This window comes from Hypanus sabinus, chromosome 22 (genome assembly GCF_030144855.1).
Source record: "Hypanus sabinus isolate sHypSab1 chromosome 22, sHypSab1.hap1, whole genome shotgun sequence".
Lineage (NCBI taxonomy): Eukaryota > Metazoa > Chordata > Chondrichthyes > Myliobatiformes > Dasyatidae > Hypanus > Hypanus sabinus.
The window spans coordinates 62,115,015-62,141,849 of NC_082727.1; the positions used below are offsets into that span (position 1 = coordinate 62,115,015).

Sequence of the window (26,835 nt, forward strand, 5' to 3'; positions counted from 1 at the left end):
ATGCACCAATACAGCGAAACTGTGTTTGCAACTCTCATACTCAATGCTATAAAACAACAAATAAAATAATAAACAATAAATAAAAACAAGCAATGTCCAGCAGTACAAAAGCGCAACTCTGATGCATGACAGCCAGTATTAAAAGTACCAATATAACAAATTTACGGATGATTCTTGATCGATTGGTTCGGAGCAATTATAGCTCTGGGGAAAAAGCTATTTTTCAGTCTGGAAGTGCGGGCATAGAAAATCTTATAACATCTGCCAGATGGAAGAAGTTCAAACAGATGATTGTAAGGGTGCTACAAGCATCCTTACAGATGCTTGTAGCTTTCTTTAGGCAGTTTAAGCCATAGGTGTCCTCCAGGGCTGGGAGCTGTGTCCCAACGATCTTCTGTGCGCTAGAGACGACCCACTGAAGTGCTTTTCTATCAGCTGCTGTACAACTGAGATACCACACAGAGATGCAGTGTGTTAAGATGCTCTCTATGTTGCAGCGGCAACATAGGATCACCAGCATCTGTTCAGGTAGACCAGCCTTCTTCAGCATCCTGAGGAAAGGGGGTGTTACTAAGTACTGACCGTGCAGGGTGCCCAAACTTTTGCTGTGGGCCTTTTTCCTTTTATGTTATTTTGAAACTGTGTAAAAAATGGAAATAAAAAGTAAACTTGCTTAAAAAATTAAAGAAGGGTTTCATCTTTAACTTTATGCCTTTTGGAAATCAGGTCATCTTTTACTCGCTTAGCTATTCACAGTAACAGAAATTTTGACCAGGGGTGCCCAAACTTTTGCATGCCACTGTATATGTACAATTGAATGGGAGGTAGATAAATTTATCTAAATACCTGATGTTTCCAGTTAATGTTTCAAATATTTAAACAGCACCTTTGGTGCACAGTGGGGACTTTATTGAGTTGGAATCAATATGAAAAGTTGTTACTATCTTCTCTTCATATATATTATAAACTGTTTTACTTTCTAAAGCATTAATTTAATCATAACAATAATTGTGTAAAGAGGGTTTCTTCTTTTTGTTAACTAGCAGGAATGCTAATTTACTGATAACGAGAATGGTATTCCTTTGTAAACCAAATGGGGATTAATGTTCTTTCTTCTGAGTCTGTAAGCTTTTGTTGACGGGCTTTTGGGCAGATCGGCGCGAGGGGGTCGAGAGAGAGGATGCAATGATCTAAACTGGGCGAGGATCGGACCCCAAACAGGGGTCCGAGGCCGGGAGATTCTCCGAGGGGGGGGGGATGAAGTTAGATGTGCTTGGTTGACCACTCGGAGGGTCCTGAGCTGTTTGGAGAGTCGAGGAGTTCGGAGGGTCCTGAGCTGCGAGTCGAGGAGTTCGGAGGGGAGCGAATGGTGGCCAGAAGACTTCAGTAATTGAGCTCCAACGGCTGTGCACGAAGTGGTTTGGACTTTGATAAGTTTGGTGCCTTTTCTTTAATTTTCTCTTCATATATACTGTATCGTTATTAATCACTTAGTTATAGTAACCTTTATAAATTGTACTCATTTAATCGCATATGGTGTACTGTCTGTTTTGGGCGAGGCGGGGACATCACACAGCATCCACACCAGCTGATTACCCAGTTTGGCGGAGCCGAAGGCTGCTCCCCCTAGACGAGAACGAGCTGAGCGAGCCTGAGGCAACCCAAGGGGTTACATTGTGGGGTGCTCGTCCGGAGCGGAGTTGACTGCTGAAGACACCTCGGAGAGAGAGAGGTTGCGGCGACTGGCCCCTGAAGCCGTGGAAGACGTAGGCAGCGTGTGTGTGGATTGTATTGCGTTGAAGAGGCGCACTGTCAGTGACCAGAATATGGCCCTGAGGGCCGGAGAGGCGATGGCCTGTCTGAGTGGTGTGAAATGGTTTAAGGTGCTGGATCTGAGGAGTGGATGTTGCCAGATCCCGATGAGTGGGGCCGACAAGGAGAAGACGGCCGTTATAAATTCCCTAGGAGTCTTCGGGTCGGAAAAGATGCCACAGGGCATATCTGGAGCCCTTGCAACCTTCCTGCTGGGCAGGTGGAAGACCATAGGGGATGTGGAGGCGTTTGGAGTTTTGGTGTATGTGGATGATCTCTTGGTGTTTGGATTTGCCTCAGGAGAATATGAAGTGAGGTCGTTGCAGGAGCAGCTGAGAACTACCGAGTTAAAGTGTTTTCGGGACACGTGCCAGGGCTGGCGAAGGTCGCAGCTCGTGAGTGACTGTCTCTATGGAACCAAGTTTGAAATAAAGACGGAGAGACTGGAGAAAGTGATCTGGAACCATTCGGAAGACTTACAAGTTGGAGAGAATGAAGAAAGTTGTCTGACTGAGGGTAATAGCAAACTGAGAACCCGGAGAGGGGAGTTTGCGGAGGTGAAGAAATTACAGACAAATCTCAGAAGAGAGAAGCGGAGGCTTGAAGGGAACCTGAAGGTGACCATCGACAGTTCAAATGAAGTGCAAAACCTGAAAGTTGATCTGGAAGAAGTCATGAGGAAGAAAAAGCTGGAGGGAAGTGCAGTGAATACTGAACAGGAGGCTGAAGAGACTGCGGGAACAGTGCAGGCCACGTGTTTCCGTTTGGAGAAGATCAAACAGCAGCTACCGATCACAGGAATGAGGAAGAATACAGATTCGATGGATGATGTGCTGGATGTGTGGTACATGCTGCCTTTTGCTGACTTTCCCTCGATTGAGGAAGAGACCTTTGGCCCTTCTCCCATTGAGTCAGGTGTAGCGGGGAGGGTTAGCTGTGTGCAGTGTGGGGCATGAGTGAGAGGTTGAGAGAGGAGTTGGTAGTGGGCCCAAGGTATCCCCAGTTGTGTCCGAGCCTGAAGGGTTTAGGTGAGGGGGTACGGAGGTCTCAGAAGGGTTAGGGAACTCCCAGATAGTTGGCCTAAGTAGCGCCTGAGGAACAGGGCGTGAGGGTTACTGTGTGGGGAGGAGATGTCACTGTTTGTGCTTGGGTTATGGTGTGTTGGCAGGAAAGGTGGCGAGTTATTTAGTAGTCATGAGGACATGACTTTTATTTGGTGGAGGGAGAGTGTAAAGAGGGTTTCTTCTTTTTGTTAACTAGCAGGAATGCTAATTTACTGATAACGAGAATGGTATTCCTTTGTAAACCAAATGGGGATTAATGTTTTTTCTTCTGCGTCTGTAAGCTTTTGTTGATGGGCTTTTGGGCAGATCGGCGCGAGGGGGTCGAGAGAGAGGACGCAATGCTCTAAACTGGGCGAGGATCGGACCCCAAAGGGGGGTCCGAGGCCGGGAGATTCTCCGAGGGGGGGGGGGGATGAAGCTAGATGTGCTTGGTTGACCACTCGGAGGGTCCTGAGCTGTTTGGAGAGTCGAGGAGTTCGGAGGGTCCTGAGCTGCGAGTCGAGGAGTTCGGAGGGGAGCGAATGGTGGCCAGAAGACTTCAGTAATTGAGCTCCAACGGCTGTGCATGAAGTGGTTTGGACTTTGATAAGTTTGGTGCCTTTTCTTTAATTTTCTCTTCATATATACTGTATCGTTATTAATCACTTAGTTATAGAAACCTTTATAAATTGTACTCATTTAATCGCATATGGTGTACTGTCTGTTTTGGGCGAGGCAGGGACATCACACAGCATCCACACCAGCTGATTACCCAGTTTGGCGGGGCCGAAGGCTGCTCCCCCTAGACGAGAACGAGCTGAGCGAGCCTGAGGCGACCCAAGGGGTTACAATTGGATATGACTGAGTTTTAATAATCTATATTTGTTTGCTTTCATTTTATTAGCATCCCTTTGCTCTGTTGTAAAATAACCCTTATTTGGATTCCACTAGGTTTATTAATGCTAAATGAATCTTTAAGCTATGCCAATTCTAATAAAATAAAATGAAGACTAATTTTAAAGTCATTACTTGGTTTTGTTTTCCCTAAAGAAAAGATTTTATAATGAGTTCTGTGAAAGCAGCATCAAGGTTTAAGGAATTGTGATTATAGTTTCTTTAAGAAACATGATTTTATCTAACCAAGAAAACGAATAACTTCATCATTCCAAGCAAATACAAGCAAGCAGTTTGTAGGAGCCATGTCTGTCTGTAGTGTATTTGTGTTGCGCATCCTCACTGTGGGTTAAAATAATTAGTCACATAGGTTTGGGTGGCAGTAAGAATATGCTAATGTAGTCACCTGTTCACTTGCTTGGCAGCATAGAGAGGGGGTGCGTAGGGAGTACATATTTGCTGATAGCTCATCCTTGTTTGAATTTGCTCCAATTGTGCTTATCTTTGACCAGTTCTTTGTTTGAATTTGATCCAATATCTTTAGTCTCACTCATTTTTGTTTTACCTGAATTACGGAAGCGTCGAATGATTTTATTGTCGGTTTGTAATAAGGGATTCAACATGCTGTCATTATAACACCTTGTATTATGTCTGGGTAGCCTCTAACCTGATGGCATGAACATCGTTTTCTTGAACTTCCAGTAATAGACCTCCCCCCTTTCACTTCATCATTCCCCATCCCTTTTTCCCTCTCTCACCTTATCTCCTTGCCAGCCTATCACCTCCCTCTGGTGCTCCTCCACGCTTTTCGTTCTTCTGTGTCCTTTTGTCTTCTATTGGATTCCCCCTTCTCCAGCCCTGTATCTCTATCACCAATCAGCTTCCCAACTCTTTACTTAATCCCTCCTCATCCTGGTTTCACCTATCATCTTGTGTTTCTCTCTCTCCTCCCCCACCTTTTAAATCTACTCATCTTTTTGTCTCGTGCTGAAGGGTCTCGGCCTGAAACATCAGGTCTGCTGAGTTCCTCCAACATCTTGAGTGTGTTCATTATAACCATACAGATTACATTGCACTGCAGATAGACTGGTAAAAGTTTCACTTTTTTTTCAGTTTTATCAACCAAGCTTTCCTTCATTGGCTCAGTCTGTTCTTCTTGCTGCCTTGGAGAAGTAATTAACATAACTAAGTGTCAACTTGTGCCCAGGTAATTCTCTTCTCTTCCTTCTCTCGTCTGGTAGCAGATGCAAAAGCCTGTGAACTTCCAACAGCAGGCTCGAGGACAGCTTTTATTGAACTGTTATTAGGCTCTTGAACAGACTTCACATACATTTAAATGATGATCTCTTGATTGCCCTTGCATTTATCTTCCAGTATTGCACTTCCTCTGTAGCTGCACCAGAATCTTCTGCATTGTATTATGTATGGCATGATGTCTGGTTGGATCATAAATCTAAGGCTTTTCACTATGTCTTAGTACATGAGACAAAAATATACCAAAGTAATAAACAATTGCTCCAAACATACAGGCACGCCTTTTTGTCTTTTAAGCCCAGTGGCTGAGTCGGGTATAGTTTACCCTGTCGTAAATGTTTGTTTCTGAATTATGAATTACTACATAGTATTTTGCAACCAGAGATTTTTTGCTGAAATATTGGCTCCAAACAACAGCAGGTTACTGAGCTTTGTTTTAGTATGTCATTAAATATTCAACATCCCTTTGGAGTGTCACAGTAGCGCGGTGCTGAGGATGTGGAGTTTGGAGTTCAATCCCACTGTCCTCTGTAAGGAGTCTGTCCGTCCATCCTTCCCATGACAACGTGGGTTTCCTCTGGTTGCTCTGGTTTCCTTCCACAAGTTGGTAGGTTAAATGGTCATTGTAAATTAACCTGTGATTGGACTAGGTTTACATTGGGGGTTGAAGGCAGTGCGACTCAAAAGGCCTAATGGGCTTATCTCAATAATAAACAAATTCCATGCTTACTTCTACTGAGAGCAGCTCATGATATCTACAGCTGACTTCTCCCGTACTCCACCCTCCGAATCATAACAACAATGTGCTATCAAGTCGTTAAATCATAACTCCTGTTCTGAGCTAAATGTTATCAGCATGTTTTTAAAGAATTTATTGATCTTTGACTACAAGCAACAGCAGGTTACTGGCTTTGTTTTAATTTTGCCAATTTGACTGTTCCTGTAAATTCCTGATGCCTGGTGGGAAGGAACTCAAAGACGATAATGAAATGTTTCTCCTAAACTGTAGGGTTTTAAATTCCATCTTCAATTACAATCTTCTTACATCAATTTTTTCTATACATCTTAATCTTTTGTTAAACCTGTGTGACAATTCCTTTGGTGTTCGCCACTGGTGTTGTTTAGCTCTGCAAATGTAAAGGTCTTGGATTTTAACTGTCTGAGTTGCACTTGTTTAGTTTACTTTCCTAAATACGTGAGACAAATAGAGAATACGATTTCTCAGAGATGAAACTTAATTAAGCTGGCCTCAGAATTGCTCAGGGATGCAATTTTGGCAGTTATATACAAATCGTACCAGCTGGTACTGTATAAGCCATCTGTTTATATTGGCCATTAATCTGAATTTCAGCATTAAAACAGACCTCAAGTTTGTATGAGGCAACAGTACATGGCCTGGACCAGGCAACAGTAAATAGTCTAGAGAGAACATTGATTAACAAGGGGTTTTGTTACAAAGGTTCTTTATGGCAGTGAAGAATTAAAACTCCACAAACACAAGTTGAGCAAGGAACTATATACAGTATGTAGTAATTGCTCCCTATGGTGGATGTTTAACTATTCAGTGTATTCAACTGATCAAGATACTGATTTGTTGCTGATTTGAAGTGCAATTACAAAGAAAGCACGGCAGCAGCTGTACTTCGTTAGGAGTTTGTGGAGACTCAGCATGACAACTAAAACTTTGACAGACTTCTATAGATGTTTGGTGGAGAGTATTTTGACTGACTGCATCTCATCCTTGTATGGAAACATGAATGCCTTTGAATGGAAAATCCTCCTGAAATGAGTGGATTTGGTTCTGTCCATCATGGGTAAAGCTCTCCCAACCTTTGAGTGCATGTACACAAAACATCGTTGCAGGAAAGTAGCATCTATCATCAGGGGCCCCACCATCCAGGACATCCTTTCTTCTTGCTGCTGCCATCAGAGAGAAAGTACACGAGCCTCAGGACTCACACCACCAGGTTCAGGAACAGTTAATATCCTTCAACCAACAAGATCTTGAACCAAACTTCACTTTATCATTGAAATGTTCCCAAAATCCATGGACTCACTTTCAAGGGCTCTTCATATAATGTTCTTCATATATATTGCTTATTTATTATTATTATTATTATTTATTTCTTTTTTGTATTTATAAAGTTTGTGTCTCTTGCACACTGATTGAATGCTCAGGTTGGTGTAACGATTTTTACTTCTCATGTATGTGAAGGATGTAAGAAATAAAGTCAATTCATTCATTCATTCTATCATTGATTCTATTATCACTATTATTCTATTTTGGATTTATTGGGTATGCTTGCAGGAAGATGAATCTCAGGGTTGTATAAGGTACTTTAGTAATAAATAAACTTTGAAATTTGAAATAGTCGTGCCCCATCTGATGAAGTATGCAGACACCACTTTGGATCTGTTGGATATTCAACTCAAAACTGGAGCAGAAACTGATTACACTTAATCCTCAGGGAGTCCTGAAAAAATTTAAATGCTTGCCACTTTACATAAATCCTGCAGTAGTTTTGACTTGTACAAGAAATTAATGTTTAAGATTTTCTTAATATTTTTAAAAACAAATCACTAAGAATATGTCATTCATTCATCTAACTATCCTTCTATACATCCTGTGTGGAATAGGCCCTTTTGGCCGTTCAAGCTGCACCACTTTAGCAACCTTGATTGAACCCTAACTTAATCACTGGACAAATTCATTTTTTGAAATTAATTAGCCTGTCCGTTTCACTGATGATGAAAGTGATTCTTCATTTCCTTTCCAGTTTCAATGTTTGCTTTTTTCCCCTTTAACCCATTGAGATTGCAGAAATAAAATTGAGGACTCCAAGTGCTTTTCTGTAATTAGATTTTGAAGATGTGTGTCTTTGTATTGACTTAAGTAATGCATTCACTTCATAATTATGAATATGATTTGTTTATGTCTTATCTCTGTGGGTCCTACTAGATGTTTATTCATGCTTGAACTTACTAGCAAACTAATAGTGTCATTTCATTCCTTATGTTTGTTTAATGAAATTATGGCACTGCCAAAGAATGTGTTTTTCTATCATTATTTTGGACTCAAAGGGCCAATGAGTTTTGTGCATGAAAAAAAATCTTAAAATATCAACAAATAAAAATGATTATATTCAGTTACTGTCTTTGGACTGTAAGGTGTAATGTTTATTGGTATAAGATCCACTTCAAATTCATGATGTTACCTCAAGGAATCATATTGTTAAAGATTATTGGTGGTTGTAAATTGCTTCTTTTCATAATCCACTGATCAGGTTTTATGGCAGTGAACTTGAATTTAATTTCATTTACTATAATGGACCAGCAATAGATAGGGAGAGGACTGGAGAAGGTGGAAAAAGTTGCACATATTTTAGATCAGTTGTAAAGCAAAATATTTTGGATGTTGGAGATCTCAACAAAGCAAGAAAATGCTGGAAATAGCAATTCTATTGGCACCTATGCAGTGGAAAGCTGTGTAAATGTATTGGAAATAATCAAATATTCTAATGAAAGATTCTTGGCCTTAGTGAAATTATCCTTCAATGTTTTGGTGCCCACAGATACTATATGATACGCTGAACATCCCCAGCAAATTGATATTTTTGACCAAAAATATTAAATGAACCCCTGGACATTTTCTACTTTCTACACAACTTCCAAAGTGTGTTGCTGTTACTCATTCCTGTCCAAATATTTCAGTGTAATTTGCCAATTTTGTAGATCTTTGCATTTGATGGTGTTTGCAAATCTTAAGGAGCACATTGTAGTACTAAAGGGCATCTCAAGGGTTGAACCATGATTTGCTTCTTCAGAACACGCCCAGCTGTCAATTGCTTAGACTCCATGTAATTTCGCAAGAACCTTTCCTTTGCCTACGGCAACATTCTTTTAGGTTCTGCCATGTGTGTCCTTTGTAATTGTATTCAAATCTGAATTCTTCTGAGTTTAAGGCCTTGCTAGTTCTATTCAACCACTTTGTCACTTTATTTTTGCTGTTGCTCTATCAAGAAATAATTTCTGCTGATTATGGTGACCTGGTTAATGGTAGAGAAGAGGAGAAATGATGCGATATCTGTGTAGTTAAGGCTCTTTTTGACTCATGCATTTGCTAACTATTGTCCTCATCTATTTGCCTCATGCAATTATTGGAGGGATTCTGTGCCAAACAGTGCACTGAGAATGCCTTCATGATAGCTAGCTACAATTGGATTTAATAATTTAGATTACTGTCAGTTTTCTAATGTGCTGTGTCATATGACATGGGCAATCATAGTCTTTGACCATGATTTTTCTTGGGAAATTTTTCTAAAGAAGTGTTTTGCCATTACCTTCTTCTGGGCAGTGTCTTTACAAGGTGAGTGACCCTAGCTATTATCAACTGTTCAGAGATTGTCTTCAGTGGTCACATAACCAGGACTTGTGATATACATCAGCTCCTCATATGACCTTCTACCACCTGCTCCAATGGCTTCACGTGACCCTGATTGAGGTGGGGAGTGCTAAGTAGGAGCTACACTTTGCCTAAGGGTGACCTGCAGGTTAGTAGAGGGAAGGCATGCCTTGTACTTCCTTTGGTACCCAGCTAAATGGGTATCGAGCAAACCCTAATAGATTAAACATATTTATCAACAAATCAAATGTTAACTTATTTGTGTGGAGAGTAAGTGGAAGTTGAAAGTTCTTTTGGAGTAGTCTTTTGTGTTGATATTAACTTTAATATTTAGTGTAGGGTTATTAATGTTTGGTCCATTCAATGCAGTGACTGTTGCATTGGGATAGTACAGAATAGGGACTTTATGAAGTTTGGAGATCCTGCACACCAGAGACTGCTGCTCATCAAGCTACAAGCTTAAGGTGCTTTGGAAGCTTATTAACATCTATTTTATTAGGTAGAAAATTGGCATTTGGAAGATAAGCGTGAAAGCTTGGGAAAAAATGGGCAAAAGTGGCGTGTGTTTCTGTGCAATAAATTACAGAGTTTCTGACTTAGTAATTAAGGAAAGGCCTTAACCAGTAACTCCGCAGTTATGTTACTTCACCTGTTAATGGTAAGGCTCAGGATACTGGTATTGCTTGTAACATTAAAAAAAAGTCTCATCTTTTGGAGCAGGACAGTTATCACTGACAGAAACCAACTGAAATGAAAAGAAAATATGAAGAGAGATGCCTGAACAAAATTCATGAGTGGTTAGGAACCAAATGGAATCAAATTCATGAATTCCATGGGGAGCTGTTTCTGAACCCCAACTGCCCCACAACAGGATCACTGGAGTGCACACAGCAGGTTGACTGGACAGTCTTGCCAGGGGTGTTTTGAAAATTATCGTAATACATTGCAAGAATAGTTAGTAATGAAAACAAAAGTCATCATCTCTGGAAGGTCTAATTTTAAGTATGTTGAATATGTGGGTCATTGTATCATTTCTGGAAAGTGAAAATGATATGCCCTTTCTGACTGAAGTACAAATAAGAAGTAGAATTGATTCAAAAGTCCAATACATGTTTGAAATGCTGAAATATTGTATCTCAGTCAACTTTAGCAGCAGAACAAATTTGATCATTATGCAGTAGCAACAGCTTCAACCTTTGGTGTTAATGTTTGACTTAAGATTTTAAACCCGGTCAAAGAAGAGAAAATACTTGATGCACTAATTTTATACAGTTCTGAAAGATGCATTATGGAGATCTTTAAAGAGAAATTTACACTACTGCCATGTAATAATATTATATACTGTACAAATTATATATGACACTTCAGGAATTAATGGCATGTTTCAAACTAATAAATTTATTTAATGTATTCAAATTTATTCTGAGCACATAATAACATTGTTAATAAAAGTGGATTGTTTTCCAAAGTTGTTAATCAAGAACTGAGGGATTGAGTTTAGGAGCAGAGAGGTAATGTTGCAGCTAAATAGGACCCTGGTCAGATCCCACTTGGAGTACTGTGCTCAGTTCTGGTTTCCTTACTACAGTAAGGATGTGGAAACTATAGAAAGGGTGCAGAAGAGATTTACAAGAATGTTGCCTGGATTGGGGAGTGTGCCTTATGAGAATAGTTTGAGTGAACTTGGCCCTTTCTGCTTGGAGAGTCGGAGGATGAGAAGACTTAATAGAGGTGTATAAGATGATGAGAAGCATTGATCGTGTGGATAGTCCAGTGGTGAAGGCGGAGATGATACCGTCTTTTAAGAGACTCCTGGATAGGTACATGGAGCTTAGAAAAATAGTGGGCTATGGGTGATCCTAGGTAATTTCTAAAGTAAGAACATGTTCGGCACAGCTATGTGGGCCGTAGGGCCCGCATTGTGGCGTAGATTTTCTATGTTTCTATGTAACTGCAGATTTTAGACTGTTACGGATTCAGCAACAATATGAGTGAGGAAGGGGTTTTTATAACAAATAAAACATTTATTAAACTCCGAAAAACAAACCCCCAAAAGTAAACAAACCACCCAAGTAACCGGAAGTCAGCTGCTGTGCGGCAGCTTAAGCAGTTCTTAAAGCAATGAAGCTTAAACAGTTCTTAAAGTGATGTTGCAAAAACAGTTCTTCAAAGTAGTATTGCAAAAGTTCAAAATGCTTACAGTCCATTTAAGGAGAGACTTTTTAAATGATTTAAATTCTCTTTCACGTTGTCTTGCTGCGGTTCCCAGTTGAACTATACTTTTCCCACGAAGAATTTGTGAAGATGGAAAATGAAACGGCTTAAAGGCACTGACCTTTCCTTTACAACACTGGACTCAATCCTTTCTGTTATTTCACAGGAATTAACACGAGCGCGGTCAACGAAGTCCTCCCAAATGAGGATCTAACAAGGTCGAACCTGTTTCACCGTCGAAATCGATTTTCCTCGATCTTTTAGCTCCCGAACTCCGATCTTCATTCTCCACTGATTTTTAACTAGCAGTATTGTAAAGAAACTACTGGCAATGACCTTTTAAACTTTAGGCATTAAATAAAACTCCACCTTTCAACTAAACTGCGTCATAATATTATATCACACAGTGGCATGAAGTCAACACGGCAAATCCAGCCACGAACTGCCCTTTTATACCCTGTAAAAAAAATCTGTCACATGACCTCTACTGGCAGGAAAATGACGTCACTCCACCATCACAAGACCATTACCTCAAGTCCAGTATAGCTTCAACACATGACAGGGGTACGTAACAAGACTGAGTGAGGGAAATTTAGGTTAGCAGTTGGTAGATATTTTTACCTGAAGTTAGTGAACAGCTTAATGGAAAGGTCAGGGAGAGGAAGAGTTGTTAAAGAGAAGATACTGGACTCCTAGAAGTTATAGGATGTTGTAAAACAAGGGTTGCTATTAGGCATCCATCTTGACACATACTGTGTCTGCTGAATTTTTACAATTGTGATAGGGTTGAAAATTGGGGGAGAGTATTTCTTCCTTCCTGACTGCACATTATGTTAGGAAAGGCTATAATTTAGTTTTTTTCATTTATTTGCTGTATTGTCCATGTGACAGAATGAACTCTCCATTGAATATTTTTACCTTTTCAGAGAAAAGCAGGACTGACCGTCTTTAATGTGATTCATTAAAAACTATTTGTCATCTATCAATGGTATCTTTTTAACCCAGTACAGAGCATTGGGCTCTGTTAAGCAGAATATTATTCATCCCTTTGAAAACTGCCCATGGCCTTTTAGTTTACCTGTGGAGATTTCAGATCCTTGGGACTTCCTACTGCAACACCCTCTTCAGGGCTTCTGATACAGCTGAGAACAAAGTTCACTGAGTCAGATTAACTTGTTCTTTCTGATGCCGAAAATTCAAATTGGGAAATAAAGTAGAAGGTAAAAATGAATTAGAATAGTAATTCACAACCACGAGAAAGTCTGCGGATGCTGGAAATCCAAAGTAACACACACAGAATGCTAGACGAACACTGCAGGTCAAACAGCATCTTTAGAAAAGAGTAAACAGTTAATGTTTTGGGACCAGACCCTTTCTCAGGACTGAGAAAGAAGAGGGAAGATCCCAAACAAAAAGGTGGGGAAAGCAGAAGGAGGCTAGCTGGAAAGTGATAGGTGAAGCTGAGTGGGGAAGGTAAAGGGCTTGAGAAAAAAGAATCTGATAGGAGAAAGGGAAAGAGGTAGGGATCCATGGAGAAGTAATAGGTGATAAGAAATGAAAGATCAGAGTGGGGAATAGAGGAAAGACAAGGGGGAAATCGTTCACTGGAAGGAGAAATCAATATTCATGCCATCAGGTTGGAGCATATCCAAACGGATTACAAGATGTTTCTCTACCCTGAGGGTGGCCTCATCTTGGCACAAAAGGTGACCGTGGATTGACACCTTGGAATGGGAATGGGAATTTGAGTTAAAATGTTTGGCCACCTGGGAATCCTGCTTGTGGCAGATGGTGTGGAGGTGCTTGATGAAGCGGTCCCCCAATTTATGACAAGTCTCACCTACATAGAGGCCATGTCAGGAGCACTGGACACAATAGATGACCCCAGCACTATACTGGACGCAAAATAGAGGTTGAGAAAGATATTAAGGCCAAAAATCTAGATAGGTATCCTGAACTGTATCAAAAAGTTGTGGATTATAGATGAATGTGAAAAAATTGATTCATAAATCATTGTAACATTTTTTAAGACTCAGTTGGTAATCTTGACAGCCATCTCTGTGTATATTACAAGGGAAAGAGGTAGATTTACTCAAGTAAGGCATAAACATTTTTCAATATTCTTTTGGAAGTGTGAATTATTTTCAGTTGCAAGTGAAAATCTAATGTGAATCCTACCTTCTGCAGTGCTGCTGAACTAACTGCAAATACTGGAATTCGATGAGATGAAGGGACATCAATATATTTCCAGGTTAGAGTGGTGTATGACTGGTAATCTACTGAAGATATTCCCATGTGCCTGCTGGTCTATTTGCCCTTCACTTTTTATAGTGATGGAAGCTGCAAGTTGCAGTTAGAGTAGCCATGTTGTACATTTTGCAGATGATCAACACTGCAAACAGAATTCTTGTATTGTATGAAGGGAATAAAGTGTCATAGTGGTGGATGGGGGTTTTCAAGGAGCCTTCTTTATCCTGATCTTTCCTTTCAGATAGTCTTGATGAAGGGTCTCGGCCCAAAAAGGCGACAGTGCTTCTCCCTATAGATGCTGCCTGACCTGCTGCATTCCACCAGCATTTTGTGTGTGTTGGTTGAATTTTCAGCATCTGCAGATCTCCTCGTTTTCGTTCTTTATTCTGAATGGTTTTGAGTTTCATGAGTGTTTTGGGAGTTGAAATTGTCTGGACAAGACAACAGTATTCCATTACATTCATGAGATGTGCCTTACAGATGGAAGGCTTTGGGGAAGACCATGAAGGGATTTAAAACTAAGAATATGATTTTAGATTGGATGTGTTGGGGGATATGGAGCCAAAACAGGTCAAGAACCTGGGGAATATTAGAGGTGTTGAAGTGTGTACAGTGGAGTTTATGGAAATTGATACAACAGCAGCCATTTGGTGAAAGGTATTTGCAAATGGATTTTTTTTCATTGTGATCTCCACAAATCTGTAGCATCTGAAGTACTGAAAATGGAAAATGCACACTTTTCTTCCTTTTTTGTGTCAAAACTGCAAAGTATCAAATAGCATCTTAACTATAAGGTTTCTGAGCAATAGCAATTAAACTGAAGTTTTCATATACACTATGTTTTGAATGGAGTAAAAATGACCATTGAGTCAATGTACAGATTTTGCGTTATAAAAAATCTTCAGCATGCAATGCAAATGTATCTGACTTCAAGCGATTCAAGTTTGACGAACTTGCTATTGCTGGATCGTAGTTTCTTTCCTGTGGTAGTGTGTGGACAAGGCTGTTGGGAGAAAGCTGCAGTTTGGAAAGTGCAAGGTTCGAGCTGGGTGTACTATACTTTACTACTTGCTATACTCTGGGTGACTGGATGAAATTATGCCAATTAAAGACACTGTGCTTCTTATTCCTGGATAATCTGCAGTGATGTTGGATAAAATGTGCCTTTTCTGTGAAATCTGTGGACATTGCAGAAGGGCTGTAAGCTTTACCAACCCCACTAATAAAGACTGTTTTAAAATAGCCTTGAATGACCCTATATTTATGCAATTATTCGATCTCTGATAACTTCCTGCAGTATATAGGAGGAAAGATAATGTGGCTGAAAATTAAATCTTTTGTCTGTGATTTGCACTGTATGCTTAAAAACCATGTGGCACTCAAATAATATTTTCTTTAATGAACACATGACAACAGATCTTCATAATAATTACAAATTAATTTTGTCTAGTCTCGGTTTTCAAGATCTAAATTTCATTCCTCACATTTGCATTGTCTGAAGTATTGGGGTTAACTCCCAAAAATCCTATTATGTATGCAATTACTGGCTTATTGGATGTTATTTAACATGACTATCTCTATTTTCAGCTTGCAAATGCAATGGACATGCAAATGCTTGTCATGCACAAAAAGGAAATTGCTTCTGCACCACAAAAGGAATCAAGGGAGATCAATGTCAGTTGTGAGTATTTGAAATTCCCTTGATTGATATTATTTTAATGTTTTTTTCAATTACTATGTTTAAAAATAACATAGCAATTATACTAGCTTCGGTGATCTATATCTGATAGAGCTCCGAGAAATGCAGCAAAATAAATAAAAGCTCAAGTCACGACTATGCTTTAGTAATCTGTGGATTGAAAATTAAATGCTTCTAGATGTAGCAGAATAAGGCATACATGTTTGCTAACCCTGACATGATATTGTTATGTTTTGCATTAATTTATTCATTTTTTTCATGCATTAATTCAATAAATAAAAAATGCTAATGACAACTATTATAAAATCATAGAATTGTACATTGTGGGCACATCCCACTTGACCCAACTTGTCCATGCCGAACAGTTGGGATCCTTTGATGTATTGTAACTGTAATTGAAGTCATAAGAGAGATACTGAAACTGTTGATGTAGAAATCTTCATTCATCATAACAGGCAGACATTCTTCTAGAGACCTTCTCCATAGAGGCTCACAAACTCAAAGTATAGCATATTCTTATGCCCTTAAGATCAAAGGTAACCTGAGGGGATTCAATACAATTTCATTAGTTACAGTGGCATTGTTTACTTCAATACTTCGGGTTGACAAATGGTTCCTTTGAGGTAGAACATATTTGTATTGGAAAGGTATATCTGAAGGTTCAAACGGCTTTGCTGGGAGAAATTAATTATCACAAGTATTCTAAAAACATCTAATGACAGAGAGCTAGGCATCTAACTACTGATAGAGCTAAATTAGCATTCCCAACTGGGGGTCCACAGACCCTGTAGTTAACGGTAGGAGTCCATGACATAAAAAAGATTGGTACCCTTGAGCTAAATAATGGTAATAGTCCAGGCTGCAGGCTTCCTTGAACTTGTTTACAATGGTACAGATTACTTAAATGCATTATTGAAACCCTGGATTGATGCAGACCAATTAGCATAATCCCATAGTTTTAACATTTGGCTGCTGCATATGAAAGCATCTCATAGTCATCACTTGCAAACCATTATCTCTTAGTGTGTATTATACAGATCCCAATGTCTATTTGCAAACGTCTGCTTTTAACTACAATTTATTGCTTGCAATTTACAATTTATATTAAGAACTAAAATTGGTCCTTGTTTGAATAAATAACTGCTATATCCACATAACTCCAGAACACTCCCTAACACACCCTTCCTCCCATCGCGCAGTATGGTTCTATGTCTCTCTCTTTGTAGAGTAACCCGAATGCAGAACATAACCTACATGTTGAATCAAATGCCGAGTGATTCAGTTGTGTGAGAAAGGAAATAGGTGGTGACCTGATTTGAACAAGTTGGTGAACATGTAAGGGTTTCAAGTTAAGGTGCAAGTTCAAATACAGTGCTCCTATATCAGTAGAACTTTATCATGAAGACACTACATCCATGCTGGTTTTTCTTTTGCCCATCTATACTAATCTCTTGCCTGCATTTGTACCATTTCCTTTTATTTCTTGGCAATCTTGTGACAGTTTAAATGCTGCTGTAAATGAATAATTGTTTGCTGTTCAATCATCCCAACTAACAGCAGGTCTCTGATATCCACAGCGTTGCCAACCTAGTTATCTGTGTTTTTTTTAGAATGAGAGCTAATTGTTCCTAACCATAGATTTGTTCTCGTAATTCTGGACGTATGCGAGAAGGAAATGTTAAACCATGTCTTCTTTTTAGTCACTGGTTAAAATTTGAAGGAGCTGTTATGGATATTATTAGGATCAGGTCAATGTAAAGCCATAATTTGCGTGAGGACACAAACCACTGGGATGATAGTACCAAAATGAGATTAGTATTATGGAGTTTATGGGGTACCAATGAATTATACAAAGGGAAGTGCTGTTTATTTTAAACCAGAACACTGAATGAGTTGCAAATAAATCAGAATCAGGTTTATTAGCACCAGCATGTGACGTGAAATTTGTTAGCTTAGCAGCAGCAGTTCAATGTACTACATAGTCTAGCATAAAGAAAAAATTAAAAAATAATAATTAAAATGAAAATAGTATAAATAATAAATAAACAAGTAAATCAAATATGTATATTGAATAGATTTTTTTTAAGTGCAAAAACAGAAATACTGTATTTTATAAAAAATAGTGAGGTAGTGTTCAAGGGTTCAATGTCCATTTCGGAATCGGATGGCAAAAGGGAAAAAGGTTAGTCATGACCAACCTCCAAAGCGTTTCATCACTGTCGATGTGAGTGCTACTGGGTGCTAGTCATTAAGGCAGCTCACATTATTTTTCTTAGGCACTGGTATAATTGTTGCCTTTTTGAAGCAAGTGGGAACTTCCGTTCATAGCAGTTAGAGGTTGAAAACGTCCTTGAATACTCCCGCTAGTTGGTTGGCACAGGTTTTCAGAGCCTTACCAGGTACTCCATCAGGACCTTCCGCCTTGCGAGGGTTCACTCTCTTGAAAGACAGTCTAACTTCGGCCTCTGAGACGGAGATCACAGGATCATCAGGTGGAGCAGTAGTTGTATTCTCCCTTTCAAAGCGTACATAGAAGATGTTGAGTTCATTTGGTATTGAAGCATCGCTACCATTCATGCTATTGGGTTTCACTTTGTAGGAAGTAATATCTTGCAGACCCTGCCAGAGCTGTTGTACACCCAATGTCACCTCCAGCTTCGTTTGAGACTGTCATTTCAGCATTGAAATAGCCCACCACAAATCATACCTGGTTTTCTGATACAGGCCTGGATTGCCAGACTTGAATGTTACAGATCTAGCCTTCAGCAGACGACATATCTTCCGGTTCATCCACGGCTTTTGGTTTGGGAATGTACAATAAGTCCTTGTGGGCACACACTCATCCTCACGCACTCAGGTCAAATGTTATTCATACATTAATCATTCAGAGTAGCCATACAAAATAACTTACAATTTGTGGCTGGTTAGTAGAACATTCACCAGTAAGAGATTTTTTTCCTTAAAAAGTTTATATTAGATCTTAAATACTCAATCTGCTCTGCCAGATGAATTCATTCAGCACATTGATTTGTGAGATGACATGCAATATTCACAAATAGAGAATACTTCTAAACAAAAGTTTGCTCATTCTCAGAAAGTGTTCGTCTTATCATAAAATTTTAAGAACATATAATAGGCTTATGATTTGTGTTCAATAGGATCAGTTGCTCATATCATCCCAGATCTTGCTGGCTAGTCTTTAACAAGTGTTGAACGTTATATTAATAGTTTATGAATGATTTGCATGATATAGTAATATACAATATCTGCCAGGAAGATTTCAGTGTTGAATGCTGGCTTGTGCTCAATTTCCAAAGTGTTGTAGCGATGCCATTGAAGAACACTTCTCCCCTTAGCTAGGTAGGTGAAAAATTACTAGCAAATCTCGTGCCAAAAATACAGAAAACTATCGTGAAAATATTAGATGATATTAATTTAGCTATAATGGCCTTCAAATTTAGGCTAGTACCTACCAGACATTATCTGTCTCATAAACTGAACTGGATGATTTTGTTTCCTGTTGTGCACTATTGCTAGTCATTGAATTGAATTGACTTTATTTCTTCTGTCCTTCACCCTCATCTCTACATCTCTGTCTAAACATGCAATGTGCAATCATAGTAATTTATAATAAATAGAACAGTCAATGTAATATAGAGTACACTCAAATCAGCATGAGTTTATCAGTCTGATGGCCTGCTGGAAGAAGCTGTCCTGCTGTTGGACCCAGCTTTTATGCTGCGGTACTCTTTCCCAGATGGTAGCAGCTGGAACAGTTTGTAGTTGGAGTGACTCAGGTCCCCAATAATTCTTTGGATCCTTTTTACACACCTGTCTCTGTAAATGTGCTGAACAGTGGGAAGTTCACATCTACGGATGTGCTGGCCTGTCTGCACCACTTTCTGCATAGTCCTGCGATTGAGGCAGTGATGCAGCTAGTCAGGATGCTCTCAATCGTGCCCCTATAGAAAGCTCTTAGGATTTGGGGCCCCATGCCAGACTTCTTCAACTGACTGAGCTGGAAGAGACACTGTTGAGCCTTTTTCAACACACAGCCCTTTTTTCACACCAGTGTTTGTAAATGTCCTGAATCATGGGAAGTTCACAACTATAGATATGCTATATTCAGAGGAGTGATTTTTGGGCACAGTTTATATTTTATAAACTGGATAAAGAATGCGCTTTACAGCAGCTTATCACAATGCCAAATCTTGAAATGGAGGTGATGAGATATCATCAAAGTCAAATTTGGTGACTGAAATTTTCTCAGGGGGCAAATTTTGAAAAGCAGCCCATGCAGATTGTGCCTTCAGTTAGAAATTGTTGACATACATGAAATTTTTATTTCCTGTGGTCCATCAACATAGAATGTGCAGTGAAGAATGTGGAATTAAGTTGAAGATAAATATATTAAACGTTATCCAAAATAAAGGAAGAGCCATTTAATGGTTAATGTTCTTCCATTGTTCCATAAATTAGTCTGATAATTTTACATAAGTAATAACTACGTGTAGCGGTGTGCTACACGCAGCGCTAAAATAACGACATGGAGTCGGTAAACTGCAGTCAAAGTTAAGTTTATTCGAACTTCACAACCTTGCTTTTAAAGCTCCCTCAATCCACCCTCCCCCGCGCGGATGCTTTGAGAGGCACGTACTGACACCCCCTCGGCTTTCTCCCTTTGTTGCGGACCTGGCCTTTGTGCCTGCACGCTGGCTAATTGTGAGCCGGTTCGAGTGTGCTAGTAAGTGGGTCGCCACATAACCCCGCACCCCCCCAGAACCGGTGATACACCCCCAATGTCCACAGTCTGGGCCGGACCCTGTTTGGGAGGTCGGCCTCTGCGCCGCGGTGTCAGAAACTTGACAGGCTGCGCCAGGTCCACATGGGCCGGTTTGAGTCGGTCCACCGTGAAAACCTCCTCTCTCCCCCCCCCCCCCCCCCCCAACATCCAGCACGAACGTGGACCCGTTGTTCCTGAGCACCGTGAACGGCCCCTCGTAGGGCCATTGCAGCGGTGGCCGATGCCCGCCCTTTCTTTCAAACACAAACTTACAGTTCTGCAGGTCTTTGGTTACGCAGGTCGGGTTCTGCCCATGCTGCGAAGTGGGTATCGGGGCCAGGGCACCGAGCCTGTCGCATAGACTGCCCAGGACTGCTGTGGGTTCTTCCTCTTGCCCACTTGGGGTTGGTATGAACTCACCGGGGACGACCAGGGGTGCGCCGTACACCAACTCGGCCGACAAAGCGTGCAGATCGTCTTTGGGCACCGTGCGGATGCCGAGTAGGACCCAGGGAAGCTCGTCCGCCCAGTTAGCTCCTCGCAGGCGGGCCATTAGAGCCGACTTCAGGTGACGGTGGAAACGCTCCACCAGTCCGTTCGACTGTGGGTGGTAGGCAGTGGTGTGGTGCAGCTGTGTCCCCAAAAGGCTGGCCATAGCTGACCACAGGCTGGAGGTGAACTGGGCGCCTCTGTTGGAGGTAATGTGGGCTGGTACACCAAAGCCGGACACCCAGGTGGCGAGCCGTGCCCGGACGCAAGATTCGGAGGTGGTGTCGGTGAGCGGGATCGCCTCTGGCCATCTTGTGAACCGGTCCACGATGGTCAGGAGGTGCGACACTGGCAGGGGGCCCACGATATCCACATGAATGTGGTCGAAATGCCGGCGGGTGGGGTGGAACTGCTGTGGCAGAGCTTTGGTGTGCCGCTGCACCTTGGCCGTCTGGCAGTGCTTGCACGTTCTGGCCCATTCACGGACCTGCTTGCAGAGTCCGTGCCAAACAAACCTGCTGGAGACCATACAGACGGTAGTGCAGATGGAGGGGTGCGCCAAGTTATGAATGGAGTCGAAAACACGTCTCCGCCAAGGTGCCGGGACGACGGGACGGGGCTGGCCGGTGGTGATGTCACAGAGTAGGGTCCTCTCACCTGGGCCCACGGGGAGGTCCTGGAGCTGCAAACCAGAGACTGCGGTTCTGTAACTCGGGATCTCCTCGTCTGCTTGCTGTGCCTCCGCCAGTGCCTCAAAGTCTACCCCTTGGGAAAGGGCATGAACGGTAGGGCGAGAGAGCGCATCCGCCACGACATTGTCCTTACCCGAGACGTGCGGACGTCCGTCGTGTATTCAGAGATGTAGGACAGATGGCGCTGCTGGCGGGACGACCAGAGATCAGACACCTTTGTGAACGTAAAGATAAGCGGTTTGTGGTCCGTGAACGCGGTGAAGGGCCTACCTTCTAGGAAGTACCTGAAATGCCGGATTGCCAGGTAGAGCGCCAACAGTTCCCAGTCAAAAGCACTGTATTTGAGCTCGGGTAGCCGCAGGTGTTTGCTGAAAAACGCCAGGGGTTGCCAGCGACCTGCGATGAGTTGCTCCAGCACCCCACCGACTGCCGTGTTAGATGCGTCCACTGTGAGGGCGGTAGGGGCATCCATTCTGGGATGTACTAGCATTGCGGCGTTCGCCAAGGCGTCCTTCGTTTGAATGAAAGCGGCGGCGGACTCCTCGTCCCAGGTAATGTCCTTGCCCGGACCGGACAGCAAGGCGAACAGGGGGAGCATGATCCGGGCAGCTGAAGGGAGGAAGCGGTGGTAGAAATTGACCATACCTACGAATTCCTGAAGGTCTTTGATCATGGTGGGTCGGGGGAAATGGTGGACTGCATCTACCTTAGCGGGCAGAGGGGTTGCCCCATCTGTGGTAATCCTGTGGCCGAGGAAGTCAATGGTGTCGAGCCCGAACTGGCATTTGGCCAGGTTGATTGTTAGACCGTAGTCACTCAGTCGGGCGTAGAGTTGACGGAGGTGGGACAGATGCTCCTGACGACTGCTGCTGGCTATGAGGATGTCGTCCAAATAGATGAATGCGAAGTCCAGGTCGCGTCCCACCGCGTCCATTAACCGCTGGAACGTCTGTGCGGCATTCTCCAGGCCGAATTGCATGCGGAGGAACTCGAGAAGGCCGAACGGGGTGATGAGAGCCGTTTTGGGGACATCGTCCGGATGCATCGGGATTTGATGGTATCTGCAGATGAGGTCTACCTTGGAGAAGATCTGTGCGCCGTGCAGGTTTGCTGCAAAGTCCTGAATGTGCGGCACAGGGTAGCGGTCCGGTGTGGTAGCCTCGTTCAGCCTGCGGTAGTCGCCGCACAGTCTCCAGCCTCCCGTCGCTTTGGGCACCATTTGCAAGGGGGAGGCCCATGGGCTGTCGGACAGCCAGATGATCCCCAATTCCTCCATCCCCTGGAGCTCCTCCTTCGCCAGTCGGAGCTTGTCCGGGGGAAGCTGCTGAGCGCGGGCATGGAGGTGTGGTCCCTGGGTCGGGATGTGGTGCTGTACGCCATGTCGGGGCATGGCTACCGCGAACTGCGGTGCCAGAACTGATGAGAAATCCGCCAGGACCCTGGTGAAGTCGTTGTCGGACAGTTTGATGGAGCCAAGGTGAGGGGCTGGCAACTGGGCTGCACCCAGGGAGAACATCTGAAAGGTCTCGGCGTGTACCAGTCTCTTCCTGGGCAGGTCGACCAGTAGGCTGTGAGCCCGCAAAAAATCCGCACCCAGAAGCGGTTGGGCTACGGTGGCCAGTGTGAAGTCCCACGTGAACTGGCTGGAGCCGAACCGTAGCTGCACCGGACGGGTGCCATAGGTCCTTACTGTGCTGCCATTCGCGGCCCTCAGGGGGGGACCCGGTGCCCTGCTGCGGGTGTCGTAACTCATCGGAGGTAAGACGCTGATCTCAGTAAACGGGCAGCCCGCTCACGGCGTGAGAGCCCGAAAGTCCTTATGAGCAGGGCTTTGAATTCCATGTACTTGCTGTCCGCCGGGGGAGACTGTACGAACTCCGCAACCTGGGCCGCTGTGTCCTGGTCAAGGGAGCTCACCACGTCGTAGTAACGGGTGTCCTCTGAGTGTGCCGAACGTGGAATTGGGCTTCTGCTTGCTGGAACCATAGGTGAGGTTGTAGCGTCCAGAAACTTGGCAGTTTCAACGAAACCGCATGAACAGATGCGGCGTCGTTCATCTCTGGTCCAAAATCATTTGGACCGTCGGGGTCACCAATTGTAGCGGTGTGCTACACGCAGCGCTAAAATAACGACACGGAGTTGGTAAACTGAAGTCAAAGTTAAGTTTATTCGAACTTCACAACCTTGCTTTTAAAGCTCCCTCAATCCACCCTCCCCCGTGCGGATGCTTCGAGAGGCTCGTACTGACACCCCCTCAGGCTTTCTCCGTTTGTTGCGGACCTAGCCTTTGTGCCTGCACGCTGGCTAATTGTGAGCCGGTTCGAGTGTGCTAGGAAGTGGGTCGCCACTACGGATATTTTCAAAGAAAAAAGTTGTTGAAAAAGACAATAATAGATTGGAAAGCTGGTTTTTTTCACCCTTCACAGTCTTTAAAAAAAGATCTATGTTCCCCATGTAACTTGCTCTTTTAATGTTTATGTTGCTAAATGTTATTTAAATAAGTGAAATTTCAGCAATCACTTGGGATCTAATCATTGCTTATTATAGCAATGTTATCACTTTTAATTTGTATTCATTTCCACTTTCACTATTATCCAAAAAGTTCAGCAATTTTCCTGTATCCTACTGTGCTGAACTAATGGTTTAATTTTTTTTCTATAATAATTTTGATTCTTCAATCTGACTGATAGGCGCAGTTTCCAGTTAACCCACATTTTCAAATGTGGTTCTTTGCTTTATCAGCAAAGCATTTACAATGCCTTTACAATGAATTGGATGTGTTGAGTTCTCAAATAATTGAACTTTACAATTTATGTGCTGTTAAATTTTTGCTTTGTGTTTTATTTCTGAACTTAACCATCTTGCTTGTAGTATGTTTTTTTTTGTGTTGTTAGGGAACTAACTTTGGGATATCATGCTCCTACTTCAGAATGTGCCACCTGCTGTTGATCCTGTTTCTAAGTTAATTTTGTATACTATTTCATAATTTTGTAAATGATCCTTTAATCCCTTATTTTAAGATTCATTAAACCATTCATATTGAAAAATAATATTCACTGTGGTACATTGATTATTGCCTCCTGTTGGTGCTGCCCTCCAGTGTTTGCTTGGCAGAAGACATGCTGGATTGTGTGCAATACGTACATTCATTTACAGACTGCTTGGAGTTGCTTGTTCTTGCCAATAATACCCATGTGCCATTAAATCACAGGACAAGTCACTCAGGGACCTGAGCTATATATATTTTGTTTCTTTGTGTGGTTGTATGTTTACTGATGTGTTATGTGTGCAATATGTGCCTTGTGCTCTGTATAACTGTTGGTACTGTGATTTGAATTTTGTCCCCAGAGGAATGTTGTTTTGTTTGCCATGTTCATGGGTTACATGTATGGTTGAATGCTAATTAAACTTGAATTGAAAATTTTGTCAACTGACTTTTACCTTGCATAGTTTCAGGTTAATTTTCCATAGAATTTACTTAGGTAATTATATCCAAATTATAATAGATTCAGAATGACGAGAATCTAATGTGTATTCTACAAAAGTTTGTATTTAATTTGAAGCAGCAATAATTTCCTACTCTTGTTCTTTGTGAATACCAACAAATATTTCCCTACTCAGTGTTAGAAAGTTCTGAGCTACTTCAGAAGCACATCTCTTCCATATCCATATTTGCAGATTCAGTTCCTATGCAACAGTAAATTATCTTTTAATTAATGGAACTTAAGAAGATTATCGTGTTCCTTGTTGGTGTTTTGTTTAAATATCAAGTGGCATTTATGTCATAGCTTGGGATGTATTATATTGTGCAGCAACTGTCTTTGGAGGATATATTGTAGAGCTTCCAGAGCTGTGTTGATTATTAGTATTCTATAGGCCTTGACCTTCAAGTGGTTTATAGAATTAGGATAAAAAGTCAATAGGCAGAAACATCAGTCAGCTAATTTTCTTGAGGCTTTTATTTGAAAGCCAGTTATTTTTTCCTGAAAACAATGAATTTCAAAGATAGCTATCTGGTATTCTTTGCATGCTGCTTTCATAATGTTGTGTGATTGGCATTTCCCTGCTTTAAAAAAAACTGATATTAATGATGAGGAAAATTATGATCTCAGAAATAGCATGTAAAACTCAATGCTCTAACAATGGGTCCTCAATTATGAAGGAAGCATACACTGTTGAATTAAATATTCAGTAAATACTCCACCATAAAGTAACTAACAGAACGAATTTAGCCTGGCAGTTTTAGCAGAAGATCCTTATAGAAAATACGATAAAGTTCATGATTGACTACATGACATGACTCGGTTGAATCTGCTGGTCTCGCTGGTGTAACAGATACTTATATTTGAAAGTTAGCAAAAATAGCTGCAATGTAAAGTGAAATTTGAATAATTTCCTTCCTGTCTGGAAAAGACAATCAAGTAAGCTCCATGAGACCATTTACTGTGGCATTTTGATGGCCATATTTCTTCCATAAATTCACAATATATTGCAATGGATCTTTTTTTGTGAGATTTCCTATGCTGGCTTCCCACAGCCTTTAGCTTGCATGTTCATGTAAAATTGTTGTTGTTACACTGTTCAAAGTTCAAAGTAAATTTATTATCAAAGTACATATATGTCACTATATATAACCCTGAGATTTGTTTTGTTGCAAATGTTGAACTCAATAAATCTAATAACATTAATAGAATCAGTGAAAGACTGCAACCTATAGAGCAGACAACCAGTGTGCAAAAGACAACACTTTGTGTAAATACAAAAGAAAAAAATAATAATGAACAAATAAGCAATAAATTTTGAAAACATGAGATGAAGAATCCATGAAAATGAATCTACAGGTTGTGGGAACAGTTCAGTGATAGAGCAAGTGAAGTTGTCCCCTCTGGGTCAAGAGGCTGATGGCTGAGGGATAATACTGTTCCTCAGCCTGATTGTGTGGGTCTTGTGGCTCCTGTACCTTTTTCATGATGGCAGCAGTGACAAAAGAACATGGCCTGGGTGGTGGGGTACCTTGATAAAATGCTCAGTGTTAGGGAGAGGTTTATCGATGAGGTATTGGGCTGTATCCATTACTTTTTGTAGGATTTTCTATTCAAAGGCATTGCTGCTTCCATACCAGGCTGCGATATACTCTCCACCACACATGTATAGAAGTTTGTCAAAGTTTTAGATGTGGTGCCAAATCTTCACAAACCTTTGAGGAATTGGAGGCACTGCCTTACTTTTCTTGTAACAGCACTTATGTGCTGCACCCAGGACATGTCCCTTGAAATTATAGCACAGAGGAATTTAAAGTTGCT

General features: G+C 41.6%; 1 protein-coding gene across 1 annotated transcript in view; it reads left to right on the forward strand.

Moving 5' to 3' along the window:
- atrnl1b (attractin-like 1b) overlaps positions 1-26,835 on the forward strand; it is a 1,024,737-nt gene that overhangs the window by 365,387 nt on the left and 632,515 nt on the right. The window contains exon 20 of the mRNA XM_059947922.1: positions 15,457-15,550. Within this exon, the coding sequence (XP_059803905.1) occupies positions 15,457-15,550 (94 nt within the window). The remainder of the gene's footprint in view (positions 1-15,456; positions 15,551-26,835) is intronic.